General features: G+C 43.4%; 1 protein-coding gene across 6 annotated transcripts in view; it reads right to left on the bottom strand.

The window, feature by feature from the left end:
* The window catches only part of LOC136612061 (collagen alpha-1(VII) chain-like), a 268004-nt gene that overhangs the window by 205091 nt on the left and 50089 nt on the right, over positions 1-12824 (bottom strand). For all 6 annotated transcript variants that reach the window (XM_066592145.1, XM_066592146.1, XM_066592144.1 and 3 more), the window contains exons 8-12: positions 11185-11314; positions 8798-8914; positions 7610-7765; positions 7087-7203; positions 4516-4662 (exon numbers count right to left, since the gene is read on the bottom strand). In XM_066592145.1, the coding sequence (XP_066448242.1) occupies positions 4516-4662; positions 7087-7203; positions 7610-7765; positions 8798-8914; positions 11185-11314 (667 nt within the window). The remainder of the gene's footprint in view (positions 1-4515; positions 4663-7086; positions 7204-7609; positions 7766-8797; positions 8915-11184; positions 11315-12824) is intronic.

Genomic DNA, 12824 nt, shown 5'->3' with positions numbered 1-12824 from the left:
TGGCCTTAAGAAAAATTGCCCGTTCAGCGTGATTACGTGAGGTTTCAGGAGGAGGAGCAGGAGGAGGAGGAGGAATATTAGACACAGATTGATGAAGCAGAAATGTCCCCGTTTTGGATGGTGAGAGAGAACGTAGCTTCCATCCGCGGGTGCAGCCTACGTATTGCTTACGTATCCTTGCTGTCCGCTGGTGGAGAAGAGAAGTCTGGGGAAATCCAGGCTTTGTTCATCTTGATGAGTGTTAGCCTGTCGGCACTGTCGGTTGACAAGCGGCTACGCTTATCTGTGATGATTCCCCCAGCCACACTAAACACCCTCTCCGACAAGACGCTAGCCGCAGGACAAGCAAGCACCTCCAGGGCATACAGCGCTAGTTCAGGCCACGTGTCCAGCTTTCTACACCCAGTAGTTGTAGGTGGCAGAGGCGTCACGGAGGACGGTCGTGCGATCGGCTACGTACTCCCTCACCATCCTTTTACAGTGCTCCCGCCGACTCAGCCTTGACTGGGGAGCGGTGACACAGTCTTGGTGGGGAGCCATAAAGCTGTCCAGGCCCTTAAAGACTGTTGCACTGCCTGGGATGTACATGCTGCTCGATCTCCGCACCTCCCCTGCTACCTTGCCCTCGGTACTGCGCCTTCTGTCACTAGCGCTGTCGGCTGGGAATTTTACCATCAGCTTGTCCGCAAGGGTCCTGTGGTATAGCAACACTCTCGAACCCCTTTCCTCTTCGGGAATGAGAGTGGGCAGGTTCTCCTTATAGCGTGGGTCGAGCAGTGTGTACACCCAGTAATCCGTTGTGGCCAGAATGCGTGCAACGCGAGGGTCACGAGAAAAGCATCCTAACATGAAGTCAGCCATGTGTGCCAGGGTACCTGTACGCAACACATGGCTGTCTTCACTAGGAAGATCACTTTCAGGATCCTCCTCCTCCTCCTCCTCAGGCCATACACGCTGAAAGGATGACAGGCAATCAGCCGGTGTACCGTCAGCAGCGGGCCAAGCTGTCTCTTCCCCCTCCTCCTCATCCTCCTCATGCTCCTCCTCCTCCTCCTGTATGCGCTGAGAAATAGACAGGAGGGTGCTCTGACTATCCAGCGACATACTGTCTTCCACCGCCCCCGTTTCCGAGCGCAAAGCAGCTGCCTTTATGCTTTGCAGGGAATTTCTCAAGATGCATAGCAGAGGAATGGTGACGCTAATGATTGCAGCATCGCCGCTCACCACCTGGGTAGACTCCTCAAAATTACCAAGGACATGGCAGATGTCTGCCAACCAGGCCCACTCTTCTGAAAAGAATTGAGGAGGCTGACTCCCACTGCGCCGCCCATGTTGGAGTTGGAATTCGACTATAGCTCTACGCTATTCATAGAGCCTGGCCAACATGTGGAGCGTAGAGTTCCACCGTGTGGGCACGTCGCACAGCAGTCGGTGCACTGGCAGCTTAAAGCGATGTTGCAGGGTGCGCAGGGTGGCAGCGTCCGTGTGGGACTTGCGGAAATGTGCGCAGAGCCGGCGCGCCTTTACGAGCAGGTCTGACAAGCGTGGGTAGCTTTTCAGAAAGCGCTGAACCACCAAATTAAACACATGGGCCAGGCATGGCACGTGCGTGAGGCTGCCGAGCTGCAGAGCCGCCACCAGGTTACGGCCGTTGTCACACACGACCATGCCCGGTTGGAGGCTCAGCGGCGCAAGCCAGCGGTCGGTCTGCTGTGTCAGACCCTGCAGCAGTTCGTGGGCCGTGTGCCTCTTATCTCCTAAGCTGAGTAGTTTCAGCACGGCCTGCTGACGCTTGCCCACCGCTGTGCTGCCACACCGCGCGACACCGACTGCTGGCGACATGCTGCTGCTAACACATCTTGATTGCGAGACAGAGGTTGCGGAGGAGGAGGAGGGTGCTTTAGTGGAGGAAGCATACACCTCCGCAGATACCACCACCGAGCTGTGGCCCGCAATTCTGGGAGTGGGTAGGACGTGAGCGGTCCCAGGCTCTGACTCTGTCCCAGCCTCCACTAAATTCACCCAATGTGCCGTCAGGGAGATGTAGTGGCCCTGCCCGCCTGTGCTTGTCCACGTGTCCGTTGTTAAGTGGACCATGGCAGTAACCGCGTTGGTGAGGGCGCGTACAATGTTGCGGGAGACGTGGTCGTGCAGGGCTGGGACGGCACATTGGGAAAAGTAGTGGCGACTGGGAACTGAGTAGCGCGGGGCCGCCGCCTCCATGATACTTTTGAAGGACTCAGTTTCCACAACCCTATACGGCAGCATCTCAAGGCTGATGAATTTTGCTATGTGGACGGTTAACGTTTGAGCATGCGGGTGCGTGGCGGCGTACTTGCGCTTGCGCTCCAACAGTTGCGCAAGCGACGGCTGGACGGTGCGCTGAACTACACTGGTGGATGGGGCCGAGGACAGCGGAGGTGAGGGTGTGGGTGCAGGCCATGAGGCGGTAGTGCCCGTGTCCTGAGAGGGGGGTTGCATCTCAGTGGCAGGTTGGGGCACAGGGGGAGAGGCAGTGGTGCAAACCGGAGGCGCTGAACGGCCTTCGTTCCACCTTGTGGGGTGCTTGGCCATCATATGTCTGCGCATGCTGGTGGTGGTGAGGCTGTTGGTGTTGGCTCCCCGGCTGAGCTTTGCGCGACAAAGGTTGCACACCACTGTTCGTCGGTCGTCAGGCGTCTCTGTGAAAAACTGCCAGACCTTAGAGCACCTCGGCCTCTGCAGGGTGGCATGGCGCGAGGGTGCGCTTTGGGAAACAGTTGGTGGATTATTCGGTCTGGCCCTGCCTCTACCCCTGGCCACCGCACTGCCTCTTGCAACCTGCCCTGCTGCTGCCCGTGCCTCCCCCTCTGAAGACCTGTCCTGTGTAGGCGTTGCACACCAGGTGGGGTCAGTCACCTCATCGTCCTGCTGCTCTTCCTCCGAATCCTCTGTGCGCTCAGGGAAGGAAGTGAAAGTAACCGGAACACCGCATGGTGTTCGTTACGAATAACGAACATCCCGAACACCCTAATATTCGCACGAATATCAAGCTCGGACGAATACGTTCGCTCATCTCTAGTTAGGACGTTTATTAGTCAACTGCACAAGATAGAAATAATGCATAGAGACTCAGATGAGGCAGGTAGCCTAGCAACCAGATAGACTGTGATTGGCTGCAGACAAACAGGTCAGGTGACAGAGGTAATAAATAGCTGGACAATGGTCACAAGAGGCAGAGTGAGCCTGAGTGAGACAGTGAGACGTGCCAGGTACAGAGAGAGAGACAGAAAAAGAAGCGCCCCACAGGAGAAACGAAAGTGACAGGCAGGAGAGAGAAGTGAAAAGAGACAGAAATCAGCCATGACAGAGAGAGAAAGAGAGAAATCTGAGGAACTGTGACTAACTTAGGAGGAGCGACAGCTTTGACAGTGAATAGAGGGAAAATAAAAGAGATGTAAATATAAAGAGAGGGAGATAAAGAAATAAAGAGATATAAATACAAAGAAATATAAAGAAAAGTAATCCAGAGTAATCTCCCCGTATATGGATGAGTTAGACACAGGTGTCTGCATTGTTACAATTTGTGTATCAGTTATTATGCACTGAATGTTATGAAGAAAACTGCCTTGTCTCACTGCCTTATTTAATAATACTGGTTTTACAACAAATTAAGTAAAATATTTGGCTCCGCGTATTATTTCACACCTCACTACTCACAACTACAAATTGTTCCCAAGAGCACTGGCATCCAAACAAAACAAATCACAATTAATTGTCAGCCACAAAGAATAATAATAAGATTAGCGCTCACCATGGCGTTTTGTGGCATCACGATAGTGCTTTGGGCTGGCACGGCAGGCATTTGTGGTGACACAACATATACTCGACTATCCACATGATGTAAAAGAAAATGTGTTTTAAAACACCAGCCTACCATCTTCCATTGTGCTCTGGTCCAGTTCTGAGGCTCATGAGGCCATTGCTGGCACTTCCCTCATTGGACATGGGTCAGCATAGCCACTCTTAATGGTCTGCAGTAGAGATGAGCGAGCGTATTCGCTTAAGGCAAACTACTTGAGCGAGTAGTGCCTTATGCGAGTACCTGCCTGCTCGTCTCAAAAGATTTGGGTGCCGCCGGGGGGCGGGGAGCGGCAGGGAGGAACAGGGGGAAATCTCTCTCTCACTCTCTCCCACCTGTTCCCCCCCTGCTCACTCCCGCAACTCACCTCTCTCCCCTGCTGGCACCCAAATCTTTTGAGATGAGCAGGCAGGTACTCGCATAAGGCACTACTTGCTCGAGTAGTTTGCCTTAGCGAGTACGCTCGCTCATCTCTAGTCTGAAGCTATGCAGTCCTATACACAGTAATAAGTGATTTATTATGTGTTCTGACACCTTTCTGTCATAGCCCACATTAACCTTTTCAGCAATTTGTGCTACAGTAGCTCTTCTGTAGGATTCATGTGTCAGAGTTTTAATTTTATGGCTGATCAATGTAAACTGTTCAGGAAGATTTAAAGTAGACTTATACTCACAGGTCGTAGCTTTTGCAGTAACTATAGGACCCTCTATGTCTACAAATATGGGATTGATAGTTACTGTGTACTCAGTGTCAGGATGTAGTCCTTGAATCAGGTACTGAGAGTAACTGTCTGCCAAGTTGACATTTTGATCAAATCCCTCTGAATGATAGAAAAAAACATTTATATTTATATTGTTATGCTGTGTGAATTCTGCCAAGTAAACATAAAGCTATACAAAATATGAATGTTCATCAATAAGAGGTATATAGATTCTGCAGCTTATAACATAATTATGGTATAACAGAAGATTTGAGGGTCAACCAGTTCAAAATCCTAATTTTCATAATTAACAAGTAGCTGTTATTTTGTAAGTTTTAGCCCAGTGCTTCCTAACCAGGGTTCTTGCTTGGGCAATCCCCATAACTCAACAACAGCAAGACATCACTTTTGCAGTAGGAAAAGCAAACCATTTCAAGCTGCCCCAAGATACTAGATCAAGCTGTCAATATGTTTCAGACAGATAATGTCCCAGGAGTGGAAAAAATTGTTCAGTAGTTCCCCCCAGTAATAAGATTTGGAATACTGTAAATGTATATCATTTTAAAGTGACTCTATAAAGACCATTAACATAAGGCATCTAACAGTAGGTGCTGTTCATGGTGCATCAAGAAAGCATACTCTTTAAGTAAATATTATCCTCAGTGCACGACCAAGTAGTCCCCTCTACCACCTCAGTATATTAGGTGTCATAGATATGTCCACATGGTCCCACAAAGCCAATGTACCTAGAGAGTGCTTTAACTGGGGGGGGGAGGGGGGGAGGCACCCAGTAGGTGCCGAGACTCACAATGGCTTGTTCTTCTTTAACCTTTAACCCCTTGAGTGGCACGCCCGGAAAAGTTCCGTGACGAGCTCCACTGCTCATAGCGACATAGCCCGGAAGATTTCCGGGCTATGTATCACTATGGGAGCTGCAGAGCACAATGCCACAAGCTGTGACAGTGTGCTCTGCCTGCACAGTCCCACAGAGAGCAAAGCAAGGGCTTTGAAAAACCAGCAGAAGATATTGCCGACATGTCGGCAATGTCCTGCTTTGTTTACAGGTTGCCATAGAGACCATCGGCTTGTCAGAAGCAAGCCGATGGTCTCTGTGGCAGGGAGAGCTGGTTGTTAGCTGTCAGAGGACAGATAGGTACCTGCTCTTACAGCAGAGATCAGAGAAAACCTCCGATCTCTGCTGTGTTAACCCTTTACATGCTGCAGTCTATGTGACTGCAGCATGTAAAGGGCTGTCACTGCAGCATGTAAAGGGCTGTCACCATCGGACCCCTGGAATGTGATCAGGGGTCCTGATGGGTCCCTGTGGAAGTCCCCTAAAGGGACAAAAAAAAATAAAAATTTTTAAAAAAATTAAAAAAAAAAAAAGTAAAAAAATTATTTAAAAAATTAAAAAAACACTTGTCTCCCTTTACTTTGTAAAAAATCAAAAATACAATCACTCATGTGGTATCCATGTGCGTCGTAATGACCCAGAGAAGGAAGTTAATACATTATTTAACCCCTTAATGACATGGCCCCTTTTTTCTTTTTTCCCCATTTCTTTTTTTCCTCCTCCCTGTTTAAAAAATCACAACTTGTCCCGCAAAAAACAAGCCCTCATATGGCCATGTCAATGGAAAAATGAAAAAGTTATGGCTCTTGAGACGCAACTGCAAAACTAGTTGAAATTCAATGATTAGACCATTTTAAAAAACCTGCCCTGGTGGGCACGACAGGGTGGTAGGAAACCTGCCACTCAAGGGGTTAAGGGATACGTCCTGGTTACAGATTATATTTAAAATGACAGCTTTCATAAACATAAGATAGTTGTCATCTGAGCATCACTTGTTTTTTGGGGGGAAAAATTGGAGAACTTGAAATACAACTTGTTTGTCTATTATGGAGCAATTCACAGTAACATAGTATGTTAGGATTAAAGAGGACAACATCCATCCAGTTCAACCTGTCTCCACCCCACCCCACCCTTCCCTTGTTGATCCAGAGGAAGGCAAAAATAACCCCAACGAGGCAGATGCCAATTTAGCACATTGTGGGGAGGGGGGGGAGAAACTCCTTCCCGACTCCATAATGGCAGTCAGAATATTCCCTGGATCAGTGTTTGAAAGTTCCTATCTGATTCCAAGACCTGGATCAACAACCCTGCAGGTTATTTAATGTCTATATCCTGTAATGTCATAGCACTCTAAAAAGACATCCAGTCCCCTCTTAAACTCTTCTATCTTTTTTATTTTTTTATTTTATTTTTTTTTACCATCACAACATCCTCAGGCAGAGAGTTCCACAGTCTCATTCCTATTTTAGTTACACTATTGGCAGATACTGTTAAAATCTGCATAGCTCATCAATAAATAATTTTATTCATAGCCTGTAATGCGTAGCATAGTTATATTACTAGGCTTTGACCAATGACTACATGCTGTGTACATAAATGTAGCCTTGCTCACAGAAAATCCCAGTTTTCCACCCAGTTACTAAACAGTTGAAATACAAAACTGATTGTACATTACTACAATGTGATCCTACCTGTAGATGACCAAGTAAGTCGATAGCCTGTGGCTCCCCGAACTGAGGTCCAATGTGCTTGAATAGTTCCAGTTGTGATATTCTGTAGTGTCAAACTTCTGACAGACAGCAACTTCACTATAAAATTATAAGCAAAAGTAAACCCTGGAATTCACTGCTGTGAAGTAAAACATTTTAACCCTTTCCAATCCAATTAGTATCCTGGTTTTCCTAGGGGGCTTACTCTTTTTCTGCTGTTATACAACAGTGCTATATGCTGGCTAAAGCCAGTACTGCATGAGGTGACACGTTGGATAGGCTCCTAAAGCAGCGAGGCTGGCAATATAGAGTAAGAGAACACCGACGGACGTCTTCAAACATCAGAGCTGTACAGCCTTAAATCATAATGTCTTTAGACGTCAGACAGTGGATGGGAAAGGGTTAATTGATTTACATTCCAAAGTTCTACTGAAAACTAATTGACATAATAGGTTGAGGAATAGATACTGACAGAACAATAACAAAATTTATGAAGTTTGCTTACATGTACGGCCCACAGCTGACACAGGTTGGGTAGGTCCTTCCGGATAAACAGCGTAGATACTGACAGTGTATTCTTTATCTTCCTCTAAGTTATCAATAGCATGTGATGAGGCATCGCCATTTAAAATTTGTTCATAAATAAATCCAGGCCTGTTGGCTAAGAAGATAGAAAATGTCAATGCCATGAAAGGATTATTGATCACTATAAGGCTGCATCCACATTACAGATTTTCCACAGTGGATTTTGGTGTGGATCTGCATTGAAATCCATATCAAAATCTACATATTACATGCAGATTTTGATATGGAATTGCTGTGGATTTTGATATAGATTTCCTCCTCATTTCCCTCCAAACTATATGGGAATACAGCCACACATCTGAGGAACACTCAGCTCTTCCGAAAAATTTGTAAAAATAGTGTACAGTGGTCCGAGTCACTTGTAGCACAAAAGAAGGCCTGCATAGAATCTCCTAGGTCAAATATGATGTCAATGGACAGCAGGCATGCTGATTGTTTTAAAAGCAATGCCATACATTTTGCAAGGGACAAATTCTACCGGTTGGGCAAAACAGCCAAGCACTAGTCCTTCTCCAATGAAAAGCTGTAGAGCTACATCTGTCACTTGCGGAAATGCTCTGCTCAAGATGCTAAAGAGTCCATCGCCTAAAGATAGAGCATGCAGCAATTTTTTTTTAAATCAACATCACTGATGTGAAGGAAACCATTGTAAATTATTGGTTTCCTAAACTGCTTTTTTACTGACTAACCCATCTGGCGAAAACCGCACAATTTTTCTCGCCATTGTGAAACCACCCTTAGTGACATCATAAAAGCACCCTAGCTGCTGAATGGCTGCACTTTGACCACTTTACCAGGCATTTTGGGAAATTTAACTTTCCTGCGATTTTTGTCAAAATTTAGGATAGGCTCACCTGATGCAATTTGCCGAAAATTGGAGCGATCCTAATGAGTAGCACTATTTCTTAGCAATCTCATAAACTTTGTGTATAATGCATTACATTACCATCTGATTTCATGACACTCTATCTGTTGACATTTTTCAGCAACTACCCATGCAATAGAGATTGTATGGAGATATAGTGTGCACACCCCTGAATCATTGATGTCTATATTAATAGTTATCTGGTATTTTCCTATTAAACAAATGTTATGTTGTATTACTTACATCTTGGAATATAAATTTTGTAACCATTCAGTTTCCCCAAAGGAGGAGTCCAGGCAATCTTTAAACCAAATACTCTCTCTTCTATGATACGGAAATTCATTACAGTAGGCACAGGGACTGAAATGAGCAAATTGAAATTAATCTTTGTTCTTATATAAATGTGCACAAATCTGAGGATAACTATTGCCAAAGGTAGTCGTTTAAAGAGGACCTATCACCACTCCTGGCATGTCTGTTTTAGGAAATACTTTTATTCTTTATGGAGAACCAATTCTAGAGTATCTTTTCTTAGAACTCTGTATTGCACCATTCCTCTGTTATTCCTCCTAGAAATGTATGAATAAGTTGACAGCTGGGTGTTCTCCTTGTCAAAGAGGTGTGTCCCTGCATAGTCTGAAGCCAGCACTGATTGGACGGTCTCACACTGTACAGAAACACATCCCTCAACTGATAACTCCCAACCTAGTTGTAAATGTATTCATTAATTTCTAGGAGGAATAGCAGAGAAATAATACAGTGCAGAATTATAAGAAAAGCTGCTCCAGAATTCTTATATCATGGGGAATACAATAATTATTTACTGAAACAGACATTTAATTATAAAAATTATAACAAAAACAAATTATAATAGGTGAATTTCTTTAAAGTTGTTTATTGGACTTTAGTGAATTCGTAAAATCCCTTATTGCTTAAGGCCGGCTTCACATGAGCATAAGCGTAATTGCGCGCACCTTAGGGCAATGTTTTTGTGCTATGAACGAGGCTTTTTTTGCACGCATATCAGCATATTCTACTGTACTTTTTCTGCCCGCAGTGCATGTTCATATGAGTGCGTCAGGAAAAGACATCGATTGAAATGGCTAATTGGTTCCAGAGGATGTTCTATTTCCAGTGCAATTATGCAGTGTTTCATGCATCTCCTTTAGTATTGCTCGCACATTTGCGCACCTCCACATTGACTTCTATGTACCAAAGACAGAGCACGTTCTATTTTTTTATGCAGCCGAAATGCGCGCGCAAAATAGAAAAGTGTGAACAAACCCATTGAAATCAGTGGGTTCTTTTCTCTGCGTATCACATGCAGAAATTTTGAACATGCAAATACGTCCTTGTGAAGCCAGCTTTATGCACATAAAATTCTGAAAATCTGGCTTTTTAAAATTAAGTCAGACAATAGTTGAGTATTTTAATACCAAAATGGAAGACTGAGTAGAGATAAACTATTACCAAAAATTATTTTACTTATAAAAAGCATGGTCTGCTTCTAACAAGGCCTGCTTACCTTCATCTCTGATAAATCTAGTAATCAAGATGGGTTGATGATACACCTAAGGGGTCCCATATCTATCAGTCTATATAGAATACTTTGGGAAACCTTTTAATGATGCTACATGTTCACTTGTTTTAATATGAAACAGGACACTGAAACATGTGTATATAAGTACAGCCAGAGAAGGATAATTTAAAGGGAATGTGGCATTAGAAAGTAACCTATTTTTAATTCACGCTTTTAGGTTCAACATATTTTCTTCACATTTTGATGAATTTTTAAAATTGTTCATGTCACTATCTATATTTAAAAAAAAAAAAATGGTATATATATGTATATATATATTGCAGTTTTCACCTCTCCCCACTAAGGCCGGCTTCACACGGGCACTAAAATCGCCCAAGATTTGTGTGTTGCAAAACACACAAATCTTGCACAGATATGAAGCCCATTCTTTGAATGCAGGAAACAAATCACGGCATGTTTTATCACGCGGCGTGCTCTCGCATTGATTAGACTGCAGGGGACTCAATGACTTCTATGGAAAGTGTTCGAGGTATGCTCTAGGACTTGTGTAGTAGTAATTGTGCAGGTCCTGTGTTATCTATATATAGCTGTCACCTGTCATTGTAATCCTGCCTGTGATGGAAATTAGATAACTGCTGAAAAGGCTTTCTTTACAGATCAGGAAGTTTTGGGGGCCAGAATAAAAACTGCAAGATATTATGATTTTTTTAATATAGATTGCAGAAGACAATTAGTAAACAATTTTTAATCAAACTCTATTACAAAAATTATTAACATCCCACAATACATACATTTAAATGAAAAAATGCCCCTCCCAAGGGTTTCCATAACCTTTAAATATCGTAGTCCCAGAACAGTCATTTAAAATAGTAAGGATTTGCTTATGATAATATAATCGTTATTTCTCACTATGTAAATTGCCATAGGTGACTGAAAAAACGGTCTATAATTATTTGCTAAATTCTTCATTTTTATCAATTCATGCATTCTAGAATAAGATTATTGAAAAAAGAAAAACACAAAACAGAATTAAATTGAGGGTTACATTGTGCCCTACATATGTATACCAAACCAGCCCCTCAACACATACTTGTCTTCCCTCTTACTGTTGCTGGATCCCCAATTACATTTGGATATGTGGCCACAACTGTGAATAAATATTCAGTAGAAGGCTTCAGATCGGTTATAAACACTGTGTGCTTGCTGCTATCCAATGTAATCTAATAAAAAACATTAAGAGAAACATTTCATCATGTCAGCATAGGCAAAATCATAAATCACATAATAAATATATAAAGAATTGAAACTTAATGTGAAGTCTTACTGGTCCTTCTGGGTACAAGGAACTGGAATAATCCTGGCTGTGCATGAGAAAGGCCAAAATAAATATGAATTGTTAGCCATCTTTTTGACTTAGTGTTATGTGTCTACAAGCTGCACTCGTCAGTTTTTCAGCTCCAGTCCATGTACTGTATACCAAGATTTGAATCCTAAATAGTGGGAAATTTAAAACCTACCCCCTTCCAAACAAGAATGCCCTAAAACAGGGGCGTAACTATAGGGGATGAGGTTGCACCCGGGCCCAGGACCCTTAGGGGCCCAAAAGACCCCTCTTCTCCATATAGGGAGCCTAGTAGTATGAATAAAGCAGTATAGTTGGGGGGCCCTGTTGCAGATTTTGCACTGGGGTCCCGAATCTTCAAGTTACGCCTCTGCCCCAAAACACATTGTTAGGGGGATTCTGTAAAATGGCTTTACAGTCTTGTTCACGAAACTGTCCCATGAAAATCCAGACTGCTGTCAAGTATGCCAGTCAACTGTTAGACCTAATATTCCAGTGTGTATAGTATTGGTCAGAAGGAACATTATTCGATGATCTTGTACAGGCTGCAGCATTCAGAAACTGACCAAATTACAGAATATTGTACATGACCATAGTCAGAATATATGTCACACAGTCCCCGAATACGGAGGCCAAACATCCTAATGAGCAATACATGCTGTTGTGTAAAAATGTCAGCAACTCCATGCTTCTATAGTGTAGAGTTGCATATTTCATAGTGAGCGCACGAGGCCTTGGGTGCTGTGTGTAAATTTGTTTTTATTCAGGAAAATGTACACCATGCAGACCCCACATGGGCTGAACCGCTTAGTAGAATTTTTTTTCTTTTTTGCAAAATGTAATGTAACTAAATAACTACTTGTAGTTGTATAGCTGTTTGCTTGACAACAATTAGATAACATGCACCTCAAGTTCACAAGTGTCTAATATCACTCATCTAAAAATATTTTTTGTACAGAATTTCCATTAATAGCACTCTATTTATTAGATCTTACACTAAAGCCTTACTCGCACAGTGTAGATTTGGTTAGTATTTTGCATCAATATTTGTAAGCCAAAACCAGGAATGGGTCTTAAGGACACAGGAAATATGATGGAAAGAATAAGGCCATTACACACACAGCATTTACCTGAGAAAGCCATGGAAAACGTGTTTCAGGACATTTTTATGGTGTTTTGTTTTGTGTTTTTTTTGTAACAAGATGTTACTCTGAAGTCTATAGTGGAATATTACATTTACTACATGTAATGCATTTTGGTTTTTGAGACTTTGGTGGTATTTTTTGGGTTAATGCCATTTTCCCCAAACACAGCTTGCTCTCGGCAATTTTCCAGGTATTTTTCACATAGGCTTAGTTATAGGACTCTTTATAAGACATAAAATAAGA

This window comes from Eleutherodactylus coqui, chromosome 2, assembly GCF_035609145.1.
Source record: "Eleutherodactylus coqui strain aEleCoq1 chromosome 2, aEleCoq1.hap1, whole genome shotgun sequence".
Lineage (NCBI taxonomy): Eukaryota > Metazoa > Chordata > Amphibia > Anura > Eleutherodactylidae > Eleutherodactylus > Eleutherodactylus coqui.
Note: the sequence above shows the minus strand (reverse complement) of the source record. Positions and strands in the feature narration are given on the sequence as shown.